Source organism: Hemiscyllium ocellatum, chromosome 14 (genome assembly GCF_020745735.1).
Source record: "Hemiscyllium ocellatum isolate sHemOce1 chromosome 14, sHemOce1.pat.X.cur, whole genome shotgun sequence".
Taxonomy (NCBI): Eukaryota; Metazoa; Chordata; class Chondrichthyes; order Orectolobiformes; family Hemiscylliidae; genus Hemiscyllium; species Hemiscyllium ocellatum.
Window position 1 is genome coordinate 48,917,809 of NC_083414.1, and position 22,267 is coordinate 48,940,075.

The following is a 22,267-nucleotide window of genomic DNA, read 5'->3' on the forward strand; positions in this document are numbered from 1 at the left end:
CTCGCGGGAGCTCAAGGTGGTGCCAATGCAGTCATCTTTCTGGGACTAATTGTCAAGGGCTGAATCTTCAGACACTAATGACTTGGCCATGGAGCAAACAACTAATTTTCCATGATCCACTGAATGGTGAATATTGGTTCAAAGGCAACATTCTCCCTTGGAACCAGAAGAGTATTGATTCTAGATACCCACGTACATAATCTATGCTAAAAATATAGTACAAACTGAAACACGGTTGACTCTTGAACAGAATATTAAAGTTAGTTCCCTATTTAGAGTCACAGAGATGTACAGCATGGAAACAGACCCTTCGGTCCGACCTGTCCATGCCAACCAGATATCCCAACCCAATTTTAGTCCCACCTGCCAGCACCCAGCCCATATCCCTCCAAAGCCTTCATATTCATATACCTATCCAGATGTCTTTTAAAATGTTGTAATGGTATCATCCTCTACAACTTCCTCTGGCAGCTCACTCCACACACACACACACACACACACACACACACAAAGTTGCCCTTAGGTCCCTTTTACATCTTTCACCTGTACCTTTAACACAGACCCTTTAGGTCGGACTCTTCTACCCTGTGAAAAAAAAAGATCTTGGCTATTCACCCTATGCCCCTCATATAAAGAAGTTTATGAACTTCTGCAAGGACACCCCTCAGCCTTCAACATGCTCGAGAAAATAACCCCACACTGTTCTGCCTCTCCCTATAGCTCAAACCCTCCGACCCTGGCAACATCCTTGTAAATTTTTTTTCTGAACCTTTTCAAATTTAACAACATCTTTCCAATAGCAGGGAGACCAAAGTGCCATTTGCATTATTGACAAAACTATTGTTAAATTTTATTCAGGTGAGTGATCAGCCTGGTCAGCAGCATTACTGTTATTGCAACTCAAACTAAAAAGCACCAATAAATTTTGCCCTCCTACATGTTTGTAAAATAACACAGGGCACTGTTCAGAGCAAAGGAGTTCAATCTGTTATCTTAGCCATCACTTATCCTTCAACCTTGCTGTATGCAAGTCGCTGCCATACTTCCAAAGTACAGTATTTGTTATGATTGCATTTCTTTCCCCACAACAAGATTGATTAGTTGGCTTCATGCTTTAGTTTGTCCATTTCAAAAAATAAAGTCAGAAGTAAAGGAAAATGCAGGGAGAAAACAATAAACATACCACTTTAATTCTCATATTATTTTTGTGCTAAGTTTAAATAATTCTTTCACTGGGGCAATGTGCAGTCAAAGTGAATCCTAGTTTTGAGGGATGATAACATCCCTCAATGTGAAGCCTCATGGATAACGTTTCAGGGAAATTTGGATAGTTGCATGCTTATGGGTAGATTTGATTTTGATTTACATCAAATGAAATGTTATTTTAGGGGTGCATCGCAAGTGCTGAAACTTGAAAATTTCTCCTTGCTGAAATGCGATGGCAAAAATTTCATTTTGATGTAACGCAACAAAAATCTGCAATGGAAGAAAGAAATATTTTGCACGTTGGCAGTGAATTATGAAAGTAGAACAAAAGACAGAAAATCATTAAGAATAAATTCAGCATGACAATGCTGGTAAAATATTAAATGGTGAAGCATCATGCTCACCTCATGAGATGTTAGCACAAGGAGACCTCATTGGCCAGCGATCAGGAAGAAAAACTTAACTGAGAGTTCTGAGGTCAACTGAGCAAACTAAAGTCAGCATGTTCAGATCAGCTAACTCAGCCCAGAGCAGTAATGGAACCTGGCATCTCTGTTTCTACAATGTAACTTGCATATTTAAAAACTCAGTTACTCGACAAGATTTGTTTTAAAAAATAGCTCCACAGATACCATAAGAACAGGTAAGTATTTTGATCATCTTTATATTTTCAGTGTGAAGTCAAAAGAAATATTATGCATTTTAATTAGGAATTTGTTTCGATGCAGTTTTAACAATAAAACAGAAGTTCATTAAGCAAAAGGAAATTAAGACAAATTCCAAATGATTTAAACACAGTAAACGTACAGCCCCAGTCCAGAAATTCCTAACAGAAACTTGGTGGTGCAACTGTCTCCCTTGTTAGGTAATAAAATCCTAAAGTAAACGAAAACCCATTAGGCTGCCAAAGTAACCCTCAATCCATTTTAAAAGAAATCACCACAACTGTTTTAAAATAAATACTGACAAAAGTAATAACTAACTTGAGACTCAAAACACATGTTACTTACATATAATTCAAAATCCAAACTTAAAATATATATAAATCAGACAGTTAATATCATAATATACAATTCCTGGATTAGACCACGTGAAGTACGATGCACAGATCTGGACACCAGACACTGGGAAGAACATACTAGCCCTGAAGGGTATACAGCATAGATTGATCAGAATGATACCCAGTACTACTACGATACTCTCCTCTGCAGTTTATATTTAAATCAGATTTGATCCCAGTTTGATGAGTTGTCAAAAGATGGGAGTCTGTGCCAGTTACAGGTTAAACAATTTTATGGTTGCTGAGGGCATAGAGGTTTTCTGGAAATACATCTGAATATACAAACACAAAATCACCCGCAACAATGCCTTTTTTGCTTTCTCATACTGCTTTACTCGCTGAAGGATTTTACATGTTATGACATAGGAATGATAGTCAAGTCTAAAACTCCCAATATTATTACACCCTTTCTGTAGGTTGAGCTCCTTTACTAAACTATGAATAATACATATTTTAGAAAATTATCCTCTCATAATTTTCTATGTATTGGATATTACAAAATGAAGATAAAACTTTTTTTAAAAAAAAGACATCAAATTGATTTCAAATTTGGTTTCAAACACATTGCCTTTTGCTTAATAAAATTTGAGATGAAAGTCAGAGAACATGATAAAACTACTGATTCTGATCTGTTCTCCTATCTAATATTTCCCAGTTGCTAAACTATCTTCCATTAGCCTCTTCCTTTACCAAATGCACCAAGTACTTGTTCAAGGTTTGTTTTCCTAAGGGCTACCAATTAAAACATCAAATCATTTTAAGTCTGCTAAATTAAACCTTCTGAATGCCTAGATGAAACAATCTCAATACAATGCTTTTGTACTACCGCATCCTGGAGGTACGGATTCTTATGTGACTGAGCTAGTCCTGGAAATCAATTTCTAAACCTACCAAGCTTAAACTACAGAGGCCCAAACTCAGAGTAACAATCTTGAACAGGTCATGTGTAATTTAAAACCAAGTATACCTGCTATGGTGGTTGTCTGTGCATGTTCATGTCTGAAATGCACTTGGGGAGGGAGTGGCGAAGTGTTAAAAGTTATTGGACTCGCAATCCAGAGCCAACAGTGTGGTGCTGGAAAGCCACAGCAGGTCAGGCAGCATCCGAGGAACAGGAAAATCAACGTTTTGGGCTGGAACCCTTCACCCTGATTGCAAATAATGAAATTTAAACATAATAAATCTGGAATTAAAAGTAGTGTAATAGGTAGAGCATAACTAAATCTACCATTGTAATAATCCATCTGGTTCGCTAATGCTCCTCCAAAGGAGATCCATCATCCTTACCTCATCTGGATTACATGTGGCTTCAGATTCACAGAAACGTGATCGACACTTAACTGTTTTCAAATGGCCTAGAGAGCCAATCAGTTCAATCCCAATTAAGGATCGGTAGCAAATGATGGTCCTGCCAGCAATGTCCACATGCCATGTGAGAAAAATAGTGTTTTTTTTTGGTTTAACTGGGATTGCAAATACACCTTTGAGAAAGGTTTGAAAAATAATTGGTTTAGCAGAGATTGCAACAATCCTGATAACCTTAATCAACATGGTTTCTTTCCCGTAACAAATTTTAATTAACTGTAATAATCCAGAAAAAAACATACAAATTCTTTTCACTTTGCTAAAAAGTCCAAAGTTTATTTCTTGACCTAACGATTCCTGAAGACGTTGAAAATGTGTTGCTGGAAAAGCACAGCAGGTCAGGCAGCATCCAAGGAACAGGAGATTCAACATTTCGGGCATAAGCCCTTCTTCAGGAAGGCTTATGCCTGAAACGTCGAATCTCCTGTTCCTTGGATGCTGCCTGACCTGCTGCGCTTTTCCAACAACACATTTTCAGCTCTGATCTCCAGCATCTGCAGACCTCACTTTCTCCTCGAAGATTCCTGAAGAAGGGCTTATGCCCAAAACGTCGATTCTCCTGCTCCTTGGATGCTGCCTGACCTGCTGCGCTTTTCCAGCAACACATTTTTCAGCTAACGATTAAATTCTCTGCCACAGGAATTTAAAAACTGGGAATCAGAGCAGGACTAACCTATATTCATGCCCAGCCAAACCATCATTGCCTTTTTAGCCAAGATTGCTTCAGCATTAGCAAAGGTGTATACTTAAGCCAGGTTCAGTAGATCATCAGTCATCCACAAATATGTAATGGATGAGGCAAACCTGGTTATCAAGAGAGTGGCCATTTTAAGACAGTGAGTTTCAGGCCTGTAATGGCAGCAAGAGAGGAGCAGAGGATTTGTAGAAAGTGGATTCAGAAACAGAGAGGGTATTGTGGGATAAGGAACAAGAATATTGTTGGTAGAGACCAACGCAGGATGGAGAAGAACAGAGAATCAATAGACGAAGGAAATCGGAGGATTACAATAGTATTTTAAATAGACAATTAGTTATATAGGATGGCTGTTTGTTTTAAAACAACTGTTAGCATTAATGTTTAAAATATTTTACACTGTTGACAGCACAAATTTAATGCAAACGTACAGGCAAACACACAAAAGGATGATCTAGTAGACACTGAATACAATTTTCAATTAAGCACTAAAATTGAGGAGCTTGATTTAAAGATAAGGAGTATGCTTTGTCAATAAGGAAAAAGGCTAAGTGAACATTTAACAAAGAATGAAATTTATCAAATCACATTAAATCCAATCCCTTTGGAAAAGGGAGAAAACAATGGGAGCAAATTGTCTAATCAGCTTTGGGAACTCTTTGGTTCTGGTGATGATACAATTTCTGCCAGCACCCAAAAATTACCCTATGCATCTCATAGGATCTATTTTGATAATTTGATTGTACTTAATGGTGCAAGCACTGGGTCTGGTCTGCCCATGATGTGGTACATATGTGGCTTAATCAGCATTTCTTGAAAGATTTTTGAAAGTTGCCAGAAAAAGGTATTTTTCCCTCCAAAAGAGACTATATTTAACCAACAAGAGTACTCTTCCTCCTCCTAGCTTTTTAACACTAATGACTGCTGTTGCTAGTTCTGCTACTAGCAGAACTCAAACATATAAATAGAAAGCAGAATTTTCAGCATTGCTTTGCCCGAGGCCCACTGACGATGTCTGGAAATGAACCTTCCGGCTCAGTGAGCAAACCCACATCCAAAACCTCAACCTGAGCTACAAATCTTCTTAAAACTCACTAGTCTGCTCCCATCAGAAATAACTACTCTAACATTAGCAACTTTGCCAGCAATTAAAGACAACAATGGTAAAGTTTTATCTGCACAGTTTGAATGCATGAAACTCTATTTCTCCTAATTTCAGAGGAAGGTATCTGCTTTATAATTGCAGCTAATTACTTTCAGTGTGGCATAACTGGGACGAACTATTAATATATCTATACAGGAAACAGAAATGTAAACTCCCACAAAACTATCAGCTGGAGTCATTCACAGATCTTAATGAAGCTAACGTTCGCCAAACTCAGTGAAACCAACGGTGCACACTGTTAAGATAAATAGTTTAACTTTTTGAAACAGTACAGAGAAGGGTAATTTTGGCTAACTTCAGATTAATTTCAAAATGATAGCACTTCGTCAGCTTCTTCCATATATCAATGTTTTCTCCTCACCTGGACAGTTTGCACAGTGTAAATTTTTTTCAAGTTGGATTCACACTCTGCTGCAGTTGTTCCAGGAACTGACCTAAAAACAAACACAAGGAAAACTAAACACCAGTGTCTCGACTCAGAAAACTGTTTTCATTAACAGAAGATTAACATTTCTGATTTACATTACACATTTTAATTCAACAAATTGCTGGCATGAACTCAGGTGGTATAGCTTCTGGACCAGTAATATACTACCAAGCTGGGATCTTTTTTCAGTCCAGATCAAATTCAGTTCCCTGAGAAACTTTAACCCTATTATTAAAAGTAGTTTCCACTTCAGTTTTACGAAGTACAAATAAAATACAAAAATTAAATGTTGTTAATACCGTAAATACAAAATGTCCTGTCTTGCAATACAAAGTTTTGACACTGGAGGATGCTATATTACTTAGATAGCTCAGAGGAAGTCTCATAATAGCTTTAATGTCAAGGTTTTGCACCACGACTTCCTGTTCACGTAGAACTGAGGCTAAAAACAAAATGCCAAGATTCAACAACGACGTCTTTCATGGTTAGTTACAAAAAAAAAGAGTCAAGCTTCAAATTGTGCAATACATATTTGTTGGGAAGAGCTATTTAAAATTCTCATGTCACAGAATTACTGAATTATTAATATACATTTAGCCTATCAGGTCTGCACCCATTCTCTCAATCAGGATTCTGTTTCATGCCAGTCTCCTGCCTTCTACCTGCAAGTCTGCACATTGTTCCTGGTCAAACAGCAGCTCAAGCCCTTTTTGAATATTGCTACAAAGAAACAAAGAGTTGAAACTTTTCAACTTGCGCAATGCAAGAGGCAGACTTGGAAAAAAAAGGCAATTTATACAGCATGAGAAAAGAGTGTTGATTATTTGGGCCTTCATTGACAGAGATGGAGCAAGAACAATCTTTAGCTTAGATTAAGCCAGCAGATTTTGATTAGTAAAGGTGTTGCCATGGAAGTGCAGAGATTACATTCCTCATGACCATTGTATAATTTCCTTATGCTAACATAAAACAGGGTCCTGTATATTAGTATGTAGCTTCAAGCACAAGTAAATGCTTCACATTGCAAGCCCAACTTTCATGATCCTGAAATTATTCTAGTGTAATTCTTAGCACAGTACGGATTATTCAATAAACTAATTCCAACATCAGAATGACATGCTTTGTGAACACCCTGATAGAACAAGCCTCTACCACACATTCAGGCAGTGGATTCCAGATTCTGACTGTGCTGTGTGAAAAAGCTTTCTCGCATACCACTTTTGCCTTTTTTTTTACCAATTATTTTGTATCGGTGCTCTATTGTTTTCAATCTTTTCACAAATGGGAAGAGATTTTTTTCCCCTAGTTATGCACAATAAATCTTTACGCAAACCTTGAAAAGATCAAATCTATAAATACTGGTTAACTTGGGTATGTTGTGGAAGACACTGAAATGAATGAAAAGCAATAAGCCAGGAGATTCAAACCAGACAAGCAGTTGTCTCCTTTGACAAGCTAATGTCTATACAGTAGTCATGATTTGGAGATGCCGATGTTGGACTGGGGTGTACAAAGTTAAAAATCACACAACACCAGGTTATAGTCCAACAGGCTTAATTGGAAGCACACTAGCTTTCGGAGCGACGCTCCTTTATCAGGTGATTGTCACACAATCACCTGTTGAAGGAGCGTCGCTCCGAAAGCTAGTGTGCTTCCAATTAAGCCTGTTGGACTATAACCTGGTGTTGTGTGATTTTTTTTAACACAATACAGTAGGGCACACAACCAGCTTGATCAAAGCAATAATTTGTTGATTTTTAAATAACTAGATTTGAGAAGGATCTGGTAATGTTAGTCAGATAACCAAAGTCCATGAATGCATGCTCAACTTCAGTTTTAATCTGAAAATTTATGAAGTCTTCCATTCCTCAAATTGTATCATATTAACACATACTGAAACAGTCTGATTGGAAAAAGTGTGTTGGAAAAACAGCACATTCTGGGGATAATCCCTGGGAATCAGGAGGGTGTCGCATAATAGGCACTAGAAGCATGAGTATCTCGGGCTCGATTGCCGCATGAGGAAACATTTTTTCCATCAACGTTGCCATCTCCTTTAGCATCGTACATTTCTAATTGGATCTCCGCTCATTCTTCTAAACTCTAGAGAAGATAGACCTAAACTGCTCAATCACTTGGGATAAGCTAAATCCCATATTGCTGGAATTAATATAGTGAATCTTCACTTAACTGCCTCCAATACAACTGCATTTGCCCTTCATATAAAAGGGGACCAAAATTGTACACGGTACTCCACATGAGGTCTCACTAATGTGTAATACAGTTGCAGCAGCATTCCCTACTTTTTATTCCCTTCCTTTAGGTGCCATGGGAGTAGCAATAATTTTCAGATTTTAGTCTAAAAATGCTATCATTCATTCCCTGTATAAGGCGGAATATGATGACTCAAATATTGGAGCTACAAAGCCCATGCCAGAGATTTGAACCCTTAGACAAGGTTGACATTGAGGAAGCACTACATAGGCAGAAGTGCAAGCGGTTTTTTTTACACAGGCACCTCAATCTTGATTGTGAATTGAAATAGAAACAAGGCCTTTGTAAGAACCAAGGACTGCGAAAAGAAATGCTTCACATTTTTACACAAAAAAGGTACTCATTACGAGAGCTGAGTTAATACAAGCTCTGTTGTATACAAGCAGTGGCAAAAGGAAATAAGACATTACAACACCAAGGTGCCTGCGCAAAATAAAATTTGGCCAGCAACAGATTGCTCACTAGCTTGTGCAATTAGGTCCTGTTGTGAATTCCAGAGGTTATTAGCTTGAAAAATAATGATTGGTTTTTGAGCAGCGGAACAGCTGGTGCATGTTCAAAAGGAGTCTGCAGTTCATCTCTGTGATATTAAGTGAGAACTTATTCTATGGATTATAAAAGGGACTGAACAAGACAAAAACATCAGCTTTCACTGATTGGGGGGGTGGGGTTTAAATATAGGCTCTCATTAAAGCTTATTACTTTGTAATTTCAGTCCTTGAAACAGAGCAGCGGAAAGGATCAGTGGTCAACTTTGTCTCTTACTGTAATTGATTTTTCTTTAACCAAGTGATGTGACAAAAGAAATCTGAACATGAAATAGCCAATGAAAGAGCATTTCAAGATCTAAACAAGGCACTTGGTACAGTTGTATTTGTCCTACCTGTGGGCCGGAAGGTCTGGGTTCAAATCTCAATTGCTCCAGAAGTTATGTCATTATACGCACTAACAGACTGAAAAAATATTTATGTCTTTATATATTGAGGATGTTAGAAAAGATGGTCCAGTTAGTATACAACATTAGGGTTAATGGATGGATATTCTTAATAGAGTTCAGGTTCTAAATGATTGAGCGTGATATTAAGAGCTGAAGGCTCCAGGTTCCACAAATTGAAAATGACATACAAAAACACCAATTGCTGGAAAACCTCAGCAAGTCAAGCAACATCTGTGAAGATAAATCAAAGTTAATGTTTCAGATCCAGTGACCCTTCTTCAAAACTAATACGAGGAAAATGTCTTTTCACGCAGAAAATAGGGCAAATGACATATTATTCTTCCAGCTTATGCAGTGTCTCAGTACAGCACTGCAACAGGCATGAGATGGAAGTGTTGGCCAGGTAACGCTTGTGGTGTTGAACTGGCAGACAACTGGAAACCCAGGTATTATTAAACAGATGGAATGCAGATCATCAAGTCATAGGGAAATACAGGACAGAAACAGATCTTTCAGTCCAAATCGTCCATGCCAACCAAATATCCCAACCTACTCTAGTCCCATTTCCCAGCACTTGGCCCATATCCCTCTTAAATCCTTCCTATTCATATTCCCATCCAGATGCCTCCACCACTTCCTCTGGCAGCTCACCCCACACACACACATCACCCTCTCCGTGAAAACGTTGCTCCTTAGGTCTCTTTTAGATCTTTCCCCTCTCACCCTCAAACTATGCCCTCTGTTTCTGGACTCCTCCACCCCAGGGAAAGACCTTGTCTATTTAGCCTATCCATGTCCCTCATGATTTTATAAACCTCTATAAGATCACCCCTCAGCCTCAGATCCTCCAGGGAAAAAACAGCCCCAGCCTATTCAGCCTCTTTCTGTTGTTCAAGTCCTCCAACCTTGAATATCCTTGTAAATCTTTTCTGAACCCTTTCAAGTTTCACAACATCCTTCCAATAGGAAGGCTACCAGAATGGCATGTAATATTCCAAAAGTAGCCTAACCAATGTCCTGTACAGCTGCAACATGACCTCCCAACTCCTACATTCAATGCTCTGACTAATAAAAGAAAACATACCAAACACCTTCTTCACTATCCTATCTACCCGTGACTCCACTTTCAAATGAATGATGAATGTGCATTCCAAGGTCTTTTTGTTCAGAAATACTCCTCAGGACCTTACCATTAAATGTAGAAGAGCTGCTCTGATTTGCTTTTCCAAAATGCAGCACTTCGCATTTATCTAAATTTAAAGTCCATCTGCCACTCCTCAGCTCACTGGCCCATCCGAGCAAGATCCCATTGTAATCTGAGGTGTCCTTCTTCGCTGTCCCCTATACTTCCAATTTTGGTGTCATCTGCAAACTTTCTAACTATACTTCCTACGTTCCCATGCAAATTATTTACATAAGTGACGAAAAACAGTGAACACAGTGGCACACCGCTGGTCACAGTCTGAAAAGCAACCCTCCACCACCATCCTCTGTCTTCAACCTTTCAGCCCAGTTCTGTACCAAATGGCTAGTTCTTCCTATATTCCATGAGATCTAATCAGTCTCCCATGGGGAACTTTGGTGAAAATTTTATTGAAGTCCATATAGATCACGTCTACTGCTTTGCACTCATTGATCCTCTTTGCTCCTTCTTCAAATAACTCAATCAAGTTCATTTGACATGATTTACCATACAAAGCCATGCTGATTATCCCTAATCAGTCCTTGCCTTTCCAAAGTCATGTACATCGTATTCCTCAGGATTCCATCCAACAAATTGCCCACCACTGATGTCATGCTCACTAGTCTATAGTTCCCTAGCTTGTCCTTACCACTTTCCTTAAATAGCAGCACCACGTTAACTAGCGGCCAGTCTTGCAATGCCTCACCGGTGACTAATCGCTGTAAGGGCTCCAGCAATCACTTCCCTAGCTTCTCACAGAGTTCCAGGTTACACTAGATCAGGTCCTGGGGATTTATGTGTTTTTATCCACTTTTAAGCATTTCAAGACATCCAGCACCACCTCCTCTGTAATATTGACATTTTTCAAGATGTCACTGTCTATTTCCCCACATTCCATATCTTCCATGTATTTCTCCATGGTAAGAACTGATGCAAAATACCCGTTTAGTATCTCCCTTATCTCCTGTGGTTCCCCACATAGGCTGCCTTGCTGATCTTTGAGGGGCCCTATTCTCTCTCTAGTTAGCCTTTTGTCCTTAAATGTATTTATAAAATCCCTTTGGATTCTCCTTAACTCTATTTGCCAAAGCTATTCACGTCCTCTTTTGGCCCTGTTGATTTCCCGCTTAAGTATACTCCTACTGTTTTCACACTCTAAGGATTCACTCAATCTCTCCTGCCCATACCTGACATATGCTTTCTTGGTTTTTTTTAAAACCAAAACCTTATTTCTCTAGTCATCCAGCATTCCCTCCACCTATCATCCTTCCCTTTCACCCTAACAGGAGTATACGGTCTCTGGACTCTTCAAAGGCTTCCCATTTTCCAGCCATTCCTTAACCTGCAAACATCTGCCCCCAATCAACTTTTGAAAGTTCTTGCCTAATACCATCAAAATTGACCTTTCTCCAATGGAAAACTTCCAACTTTTCGATCTGGTCTATCCTTTTCCAGCACTATCTTAAAATTAATAAAATATATTGTCCTTGGCCTCAAAGTGCTCCACCACTGACACCTCAGACACCTGCCCTGCCTTACTTCCCAAGAGGATGTCGAGTTTTGCACCTTCTCTAGTAGGTATATCCACATACTGAATCAGAAAATTGTCTTCTACATGCTTAACAAATCTCTCTCCATCTAAACCCTTAACACTATGACAGTCCCAGTCAATATTTGAAAGTTAAAATCCCCTACCATAACCACCCTATTATTCTTGTAGATAACTTCTGCAAAATGGTCACCGAGTCTATATTCTGTATACCAGTGTAGAGCAGACAACATTTTGCCGTGAATACAGGAGACCAGATTGAGTGAGGTGTGAGCAAGTTGCTACTTCATTTGGTAAGTGTGGGAATGTGTATAGGATATAGGCAGGCAGAGAAAGAGTTAAGTTCTGAGTTTTGTGAAACAAGAGGCTCAGCTAAGCAGGACTCAGATCAGATTAGAACTTACAGTTACCAATGGGGTGCTGGAGGCAAGGGTAATGGGTTCAGAAGGTGGAAAAGCATTCATTACATAGAGCCATTTAATAATATTGCAAGCATTCGATACATGAAGTCAGTGTAACAAAAGTATTAATTATTTAAAGCCAGTTATTCATTGTGTAAAAGCAGATGGCTTAATCTTTACTACTGATACTCGCTGATTGTAATGGTCACCCAATCGATACATATGTTGCCTTATCTGGATGCTTCTCCCTGTAAAATAACTATATAGTTCATTGAGAAACTGCAGTTCCAGAGAAGACCTTGAACTCATGCCTCTGTGCACATGGGCGATTGTTCTCCCTCCCTCCAGGGCCTGGAATAAAGATGAAGGAAGTAAAACTATACAATGTCTCTAACCGTTTTGCTGTGACGGGCGGGGAATGACAATAGGTGAGACTGGAGCCCTTGGATAGTGAGGATGGAGGAGGTGAACAGGTAAGTGTTCCACCTTTTGAATTGCATGGAAGGGTGCATGGAAGGGCTGTGAGGTGTTGTTGGTAACTAAGGAGTGCACCAGGGTGGGCAGAAATTGTCAATTGACTGATTGGTTTGATTGTTGTCCCTCAGTGAGTGTGTTTTTACTGCCACCACCGTTATTATTGACCCAGATATAGGCTGAAGAGGAAATGTTCTGCAACTTTGCTAACACAACATTGTGTCAGCCATAATGTAGAGAACACTATACCACTCACTTCCAGCAGAATCTTAACACACTGGGAATTGTGCTTGGCGAACTATGGATATGTGGAAAACTATCTGCATTATTGCAGACCTCATGCTAAATATATGTAACTGCTACAGGCAGCTAAATTAATAAAGCCAGTGCTGAAGGAAGAAAGATCTGGACACTACAGCACAGTCTCTAAATGTCAGGTGGTGTAGAATCTGTGTTGGTAGAATTGAGGAACCATGAAGAGCTTAAGGTGAAGGAACCCTTAGGAGGCAGTGATATTTATATGGTTGAATTTACTCTGCAATTTGAGAGGGAGAAGATAGAATCAGAGGTAACTGTTTCACAGCTGAATAAAGGCAACTACGGAGGCATGAGGAAGGAGCTGGGTAGAATTGACTGTGAGAAGAGCCTACCAGCAAAGTAAGAGAAACAGCAATGGCAAGAATTTCTGGGAATAACTCAGGAGACACAGCACACATTCATTCTGAGGAAAAAGAAGCAGGGTACAGGGAGGAAGAAGAAGGTGCTAGAAAAATTAAAAAGGCCTGAAGGTGGATAAATCACCAGGGCCAGATAGACTACACCCAGAGTTCTAAGGGAGATGTTGAAGAGATTGTAGAAGAGCTAGTGGCGATCTTTCAGGAATCAATAGAATCGGGAGAGGTCCTAGAGGGCTGGAAAATCGCTAACATAACACCTCTGTTTAAAAAGCGAGTAAAGCAAAAGATGGAAAATTACAGACCGATTAGCCTAACCTCAATCATGGATAAGATCCTAGAATCCATTGTGAAGGATGGGATTTCTGAATACTTGGAAGTGTACAGTAAAATAGGGCAAAGTCAGCATGGTTTCGTCAAGGGGAGGTCATGCCTGACAAATCTGCTAGAATTCTTTGCAGGAAGTAATGAGCAGATGAGACCAAGGTGAGCCAATGGATGTTATCGACCTAGATTTGGAGAAGGCCTTTGACAAGGTGCTGCACAGGACACTACTGAGTAATATAAGGGCCCAAGGTGCTAGCATGGATAGCAAAGAGTAGGGATAAATAGTTCCTTCTCAGGATGGCAGTTGGTGATAAGTGGTGTTCTGCAAGGCTCTGTCTGGGACCACAACTTTTCACTTTATACATTAATGATTCAGACATAGGAACTGTGGGCATCCTGGCTAAGTTTGCAGGTGAAGATAGAACAGTACAGCACAATACAGGTCTTTCGGCTCTTGACGCTGTGCTGACCATTTATCCTACTCTAAAATCATACTAACCTACATACCCTTCATTGTACTATCCTCGATGTGCCTGTCCAAGAGTCGTATAAGTGTCCTTCATGTATCTAGTTCTACCGTTGGCCATGCATTCCACGCACCCAGTGCTCTCTGTATATAAAAAAAACTACCTCTGACATCTCCCCTAAACCTTCCATCAATCACCTTACAATTATGTTGCCTCGTGATAGCCATTTCCGCCTGGAGAAAATTCTCTGGCTATCCACGCTATCTCTGCCTCTCATCATCTTATACACCTCTTATCTTTCTTCGCTCCAATGAGAAAAGCCCGAGCTCCCTCAGCCTTTAATAAGACATGGCCTTCAGTCTGGATAGCATCCTGGTAAATCTCCTCTGCATCCTTCCTATAATACAGTGACCAAAACTAAACACAATATTCCAACATTGCAGCATAACCTCGTGGCTCTTCAATGCAATCTCCCTGCTATTGAAAGCCATCATCCCATTTGCCTTAACAACCCAACCAATTTGTATGGCAACTTTGAGGGATCGACAGACATGGACCAAGATCCCTCTGTTCTTCCACACTGTCAAGAATCCCACCTTTAACCCTGTATTCTACATTCAAATTCAACCCTCCAAAATGAATCACTTCACACTTTTCCAGGTTGAATTCAATCTGTCACTTCTCAGCACAGTTCTGCACCCTGTCAATTTCCCATTGCAATCTACAATAGCCCTCCACACTATCCACAATTCCACTAACCTTTGGGGAGGGGGAGAGAAATGGAGGGGGGCAGAGGGAAAGAAGGGGAAGAGGGTGGAGGTAGGGGGGGATGGAGGGAGCAAAGGGGAAGGAGGAGAATGAAAAAAAATGGAAAAAAAGCCTTACCGTAGACACACACACAGTTAGAGGAGGACGATGAGTGGGAGACACTACACATGTCATGTCTCAGGTTTATCCACAGCTCAAGCATATCAATTCACGTGCCTAGCAATCTAATAACTGCACAAGTTTGGGACAATGTGATCTCTCTCGGTCTGATTGTTACTTGCTTTGAGCCTGATCATATGTCAACTTTGGCCATCAGCTGCTACGTAATCCCCACCATGAGTCTTTGTACTCAACTTTCTCAGCTGGGACCCACAATCAAGGACAGGAAATACGCAAATCATGTATACTTCACTATCCTATTTTAAGTACACCCATCAAAATTACAAACAAAGGTTGCATTTCAGCTCTTCAGTCAGACTGAATTTGTAAACAATTGACCTTTTGATAACAGATCAAGCAACTTCCAGAATACTTAGGAAGTGACACTTAATAAACTAAATGTAAAACAAACTTTTGCCTGTAGAAATGTAAAATAACTTTAGATGGTATCTAGCACATATTAAAATCTGGCAATATTTCTTTAATTACAAGTAGTTTGTTTCAGAGCTCAGTTTGAATGTTTCTTGAAATTCAAATATGAAACTACAAATTGAATGGACAGAATCAAACTGACACTAGGTGGCAGTAGACCTCTACTGCTGAGCAGGTTTTCCACGTTGCGACATGCCAGTTTCAGGAGTAGTGGTGCTGAAAGAGCACAGCAGTTCAGGCAGCAACCGATGAGCAGTTTGGATGCTGCCTGAACTGCTGTGCTCTTCCAGCACCACTAATCCAGAATCTGGTTTCCAGCATCTCAGTCATTGTGTGAAACTGGCATGTAGGTAAAAACAATGACTTTGATGTAATATTCCAAGTGATCACATTTCAATATTCAACATCAAGCTGGGAAGGGACACGATAAGTGGATTTCAGTCAAATATTTCAGGACAGACTTTTGTACAGTTAATATAGAAGGATTAGAAATCCCAGTTACAGCTAGACAGTAGAAGTCTTTGACAAATATTTCCTTTTCCTTAAGCAATAAAGCCAAATATGACAAGAACCAGTCCTATTATTGGTCAAGGTTCCCCTACTCAGCTAGCTAAAGTAGTGAGTACAGAGAACTGAACTCAGGAAATTTGATCCTCTGCATATGTCAAGTTAGCTTGGGCATTAAAATGGTCTCCAGTTTGCTAAAGTCTTCACCCTTGACTGTTATTCAGTGCATTGGAAGTGAGGATGCATTAAAACATGCTCCCATGAGGCAAATGAATGAGAGTAGTGGCATGGTTCCTTGGCGAATAACATACTTGGAAGCCCCTTCGGGATTGCAAATTATTAAGATATCTCTTTAATATTTCTCATTCCTGCAATCTAATTAACCCCCACCATGTAGAACGCATTAATACATTGTGATTAGCACATAATTAATTATCTCAACCTATCAGTAACCTTGGCTGCTTTGCTAACAACATACTAGCATACCAAAGTCAGTTTAAGGCAGGAAACAAACTAATTTTTCTTGCTCAATTACAATACTAAAATAATCAAAATCAAAAAGGATCATAAATTTTAACTTACAAGCCACAAGACCACAAACTTTCTAAAATCAAGATGCAAATCAAGAAGAGGAAGGGAGAAAAAAAACATTCTTAATGCGATATCTTGAAAGCCCTAAACACTCCTTTCCAACTGCAGATCAAACAGGACAGCATACATGAATGCCACGTCATGGAAGAATGCAGCATTGTCACTGAACATCCTGCAGAACTCCCAAATAGAAGCCTGCACTTCCTTAAACTTGCACACAACTTTGACAAAATCAAACAACAGATATAGGATTTGGGAAAAAGTCCTTCAACGATCGCTCTTCATAAGCTTCCTAAGGGTCAAAGATGCATTGGTTTCAAGATAGGGCAGACACGAAGAAACCTTTCCCTTGGTGGAGGGGTCAGTGACCAAGAGTTATAGATTTGAGGAAAGGGGGACAGGATGTTTAGAGGAAATGTGAGGAAATTTTTCTTCACCCAGAAGATAGTGGGAATCTGGAACTCACTGCCTGTAAAGTTGTACAAGTAGCAATTCTCATATTTAAGAATTATTTAGCTGTATACTTATGATGCTAGCACTCGAAAATGGGATTAGAATAGTTCGGTAATTGCTTTTGACCAGCACAGATTCAATAGGCCAAAGGGTCTTTGTGATGTAGACTTCTATGAATCTATGGGTAACAGTGATCATGAACCTACAAAGTAGTCTCAGTTCTACCAATATCTAGAAAAGGGAACAAGTTTAATCAAGGGCTTTTGCCCAAAATGTCAATTTTCCTGCTCCTCGGATGCTGCCTGACCTGCTATGCTTTTCTAGCACCAGTCTAATCTGAACTCTGGTTTCCAGCATCTGCAGTCCTCACTTTTGCCAAGATAAATATGCTTCTGTTCAGTGTATGCTGATGGCACTTCATTAGTGTTTTCAAATATCCATAAGTAACAAAATAACACAGCTGGTGTCTTTTGAAGCATCACTTAGTCGAGGAGTCTGCAACAATACATCTCATTTGCAGCCGCCAATCTTTTTTAGTCAGACTGTATTAACATTAAAAAAAGCCTTTAAAACAAAGGAATATGTCTGTGCATGTGTAGAAACTTAATCATTAAACTGCACTTAAATTTGAAATTATAATTTCAATGAAGCAGTAATACACTCTAAACCGACGTGTGGGATCGTCACAATTAAAAACAATGCCTTTGATTCGAGAAAGAAGATTCATGATTGTGGCCATTGTTTCCAATTGAGCTAAGATGATATTCTGAAATAGGCTACTAGAAAATTTATTTTTGAAACTGCCAGAATAAATTGTTCACCCCTCAATGGGGGTGCAGGCTGGAAGTCAATCCACTCCACTATCCCCAGAGTACACACAAAGCTTAAAGGTTTTAATCAAACGACACAAAATTCCCCAATCTAACCATCTTAGCTACTGAGGTTAACAGACAATGCAGACTAGGTTTCTGTACATAGTTATTACTAAGTAATATAAATAAATATTCTAACTAAGTAAACAACTATGAATAGTGGACAGAGAATTTGATAGGTAGTTGCATCACATAAGTACAAAGAAAAAATTGGTGTTGCAGCTGGAGGGAAAGAAAACAAGTTGAGTTCAATGCCCCAGTGCACAGGTTTCACGGAGTTTGTCCTCTTGTATGCCAGCAGTTGCTGCTCTTCAACCTCTCTCTTCCCTGTTACTTTTCACCTCTTGCAGAACACAGATCGGGATATAAATTTTAAACTATCTTAGCTCCTGGTTAAAGACCACGGCTTCCAGTTATGGTGAGGGAAAATAGGTGGGTTTTCTTCTTCGGTATTTTGCTGCAGAGGACCATACCAACAGCCCTTACAGGTGACCAAAGACTTCTGTTGGTATTGTTCACACCCAGAAACTGTTCAACATCCCAGGAGGTAATGAGATAGATGTAGTCAGGCTGATGGCCCTCAGCATCCATAGCGAGTCACAACCTCACAAACCAATAAGCTACTTGTTGTCAGTGTTAATTAACCTCCCTGGGAAAAGGAGTCAAAGGGAGGCAGTGGTCTAGTGGCATTATCACGAGGTTATTAATCCTAAGACTGAAGTAATGTGTTGGCGACCTGGGTCCGAATCCCACCATGGCGGATGACTGAATTTGAATTCAACAAGGAAAAAAAAAATCTGGAATTAGGAGTTTAATGATGATTTTGAAATCGTGGCTGATTGTTGGAAAAGCCCATCTGGTTCAGTAATGCCCCTTAAAGAAATTGGCTTTATTTGACCTGGCCTACTTACGCCTCCGGACCCACAGCAATCTGAATGAATCAAATTATTCTCTGGGCAATCAATCTTGGCCTAGCCAACAATGTCCTCATCCTGTGAATGTTTATGTTTTTTTATTCAAACAGTTTTAACAACTGCTTGAAAACTGACTCCCATATGCCAGAAGGTCAAATGGAGTTGATGGCTGGACAGACTGTTTCAAACAGACAGCTAACTCTGAAAATAACAAGGAACAGAGAAGCGAGGATGAGAGCAGCTGTATTTCATTTCCGATACAAAGACTACAGAACTGGTGACTTCTGAAGTATTGTAAATAATGTCACACTATGAGCTTAACAAAAAAGGAAATCTTCAGAATTCAATTTCAGGATTCCTCAGCAGCAGAACTCCAGAGAACTACATTGCACAAGGATCGAACCCTGGACATATCCAGAGTTGGACGGTGTGGGTTGGAATCATAGCTAAATTGCTCCTTTAAATCTGATAGTGGTTTTGAGGGGCTTAACTTGCTGACTTGAGGGATCTTATTTTGGCTGCTACATGCAATAAATGTTAAATAACGCTTTCAGTATTTGATTGTGCCATTTCTTATTAAGTCGCCAAATTAAAGTTAGCTTGTGGTAATTTAAACACACCGGCCAAACTAACAGCCTTCCCCACTGCTTGAATGAAGCAGTGTAAACATGACTTACAAGGATTTCTTTAAAAAAGCTCAATTTCTTCCACAATCATTGATCTTAAATTCAGATATTTTCCCATTTCAGACACTAAATTAAAATGACAGTAAAATAATTTTCAGCTATTTTGTGAAGACTCTCTTAATCTTTGCAAAACTCTAATAACACAGAGAGGGTGGTATGTGTATGGAACGAACTGCCAGAGGAAGTGGAGGAGGCTGGTACAATTGCAACATTTAAGAGGCATTTGGATGGCTATATGAATAGGAAGGGTTTGGAGGGATATGGGCCGGTTGCTGGCAGGTGGGACTAGATTGGGTTGGGATATCTGGTCGGCATGGATGGGTCTGTTTCCATGCTGTATATCTCTATGACTCTAAGTTAAAAAAAAAGTGAGAAATCTGAATTAGCTTGTTGCATTTTTCTACACTTTACAAATTTAATAAATATATTTTTAACTTAAACAAATTATGCATTCTACCAGCAATCATTGGCAATTTGCTAAGGACTCTTTAAAAATGCCAAAATGTCTTGGAGATAATGTTATCGTTTTAGATGAAGCGTCACAAACAGAAAACAAAACAAGAACAGACATTTCTGGTCATCCAAAGTGCCTCCCAGCTGACAAAATATAAAGTAGTTATTGCTGTAGACTAACTAATGTGTGCACACAGGATCTGAAAAAGACAAATTTCCAGTTTGTTTCTAATCTGTTTCTAGTTATGTCAGTTGAAGGATAATAGTTAACTATTAGACCAGGAGGATTTGACATGATTCAAAGAACAGCAAAGAAGTAAAGCTTCTTTCAATGCTAATATAATTTAAAAGACAGACCTCTCAGTGCATCTCTCTCATTCATTCACCAGCCCAGATTGTATCAAGTGTCAATTCTAGAAAAAGGCTTGAATCAATACACTTCTGGCTGTTACAAAGTTTTGAAATTGTTGTGCAGGACAATCTCTAAAATTTAAGATGGGAAAATAATGGAGGGAATCATGTGACATTTTTCTGAATTCAGCCCAATAACAATGCTCGCTGTGGATAAGAGTCTCAGAGTGCCAGTGAAGTACTGTTTTAGGAATATCAGGTTTTGTAGGTGATTACAATTTTAAAATTGCAAGATAGATGCTTTAGGGGATTTATTGATCATTGATCAATAGTGCTGCCTTGAATCAAAACACAAATGGTGGGACTTTGGGGCACAGTGAGTATCCCTGCCTCAAGCACAAGGTCCATGTTCAAGTTCCATCCAGATCAGATGTTCATCATAGCATGTCTTAACAGGTGAATTAAAACTAACTAGAAAGAGAGTAGCATACCTGTTCACCAGGCAGAACGTGGATGGCAGCTTATACCAGAATATACAAATTGTGCTTGTGAGAGTTATAAGAGAGTCATCAAGATGGACAGAAAGGAAACAAACCTTTTATTCCAACCCACTCATGCTGACAAGATACCCTAACCTAGACCCATTTGCCAGCACTTGGCCCATATCTGTCTAAACTCTTCCTATTCATATACCCATCCAGATGCCTGTTAAAATGTTGCAATTGTACTAGCCTCCACCACTTCCTCTGGCAGCTCATTACATACATACACCTACCCGGTGTGTGAAAATGTTGCTCCTTAGGTCCCTTTTAAATTTTTCCCCTCTCACTCTAAATCTATGCCCTCCAGTTTGGGACCTTCCCACCACAGGCAAAAGACCTTGTCTATTTATCCTACCCACGCCCCTCATGATTTTATAAACCACCCCATAGCCTCCAATGCTCCAGAGAAAACAGCCCTAGACACTTCAGCCTCTCTCTATAATTCAAATCCTCCAACCCTCGCAACACCGTTCTAAATTTTTTCTGAACCCTTTCAGGTTTCACAACATCTTACCAATAGGAAGGAGACTAGAATTGCATACAATATCCCAACAGTGGCCTAACCAATGTCCTGTACAGCGGCAACATGACCTCCCAACTCCTGTACTCAATACTCTGTCCAATAAAGGAAAGCATACCAAATGCCTTCTTCACTATCCTATCTACCTGCGACTCCACTTTCAAGGAGCGATGAACCTGCACTCCAAGGTCTCTTTGTTCAGCAACACTCCCCAGGACCTTTACTTTAAAAGTCCTGCTTTGATTTGCATTTACAAAATGCAGCACCACACATTTATCGAAATTAAATTCCAAATGCCATTCCTCAGCCATTGGCGCATCTGATCAAGATCCCACTTTACTCGTGAGGTAACCTTCTTCCCTGTCCACGACACCTCCAATTTGTGGCATCTGCAAACTTACGAACTCTATCTTTTCTGTTGACATCCAAATAATTTATATAGATGGTGAAATGCAGTGCATGTAGCACCAATCCTTGTGGCACACCACTGGTCACAGGCCTCCAGTCTGAAAAGCAACCCTCCACCACCACTCTGTTTTCTACATTTGAGCCAGTTCTGTATCCAAATGGCTAGTTCTCCCTGTATTCCATGAGATCTAAACTTGCTAATCAGTAAAACTATAGCAGTTTAAAAGGGAGAAGAGCAGACAAAGGCAGCAGGTGGTGAGGGCAGTGCAGTACAGAAAGACAGACAGACAGACAACCTGCACAGTTACCGCCTTTGCTGTTTGAATTCGTGTATCGCTGGACATCGGAGTGCATCTGGGAAAATTAACAAACAGCGAAATTTACAACTAATCTTGGAGGAACTGTTGG

At 39.7% G+C, this 22,267-nt stretch overlaps 1 protein-coding gene across 1 annotated transcript in view; it reads right to left on the reverse strand.

The window, feature by feature from the left end:
• eif4e3 (eukaryotic translation initiation factor 4E family member 3) overlaps positions 1–22,267 on the reverse strand; it is an 82,055-nt gene that overhangs the window by 30,125 nt on the left and 29,663 nt on the right. The window contains exon 2 of the mRNA XM_060835213.1: positions 5,852–5,924. Coding sequence (XP_060691196.1) covers positions 5,852–5,924 — 73 coding nt within the window. The remainder of the gene's footprint in view (positions 1–5,851; positions 5,925–22,267) is intronic.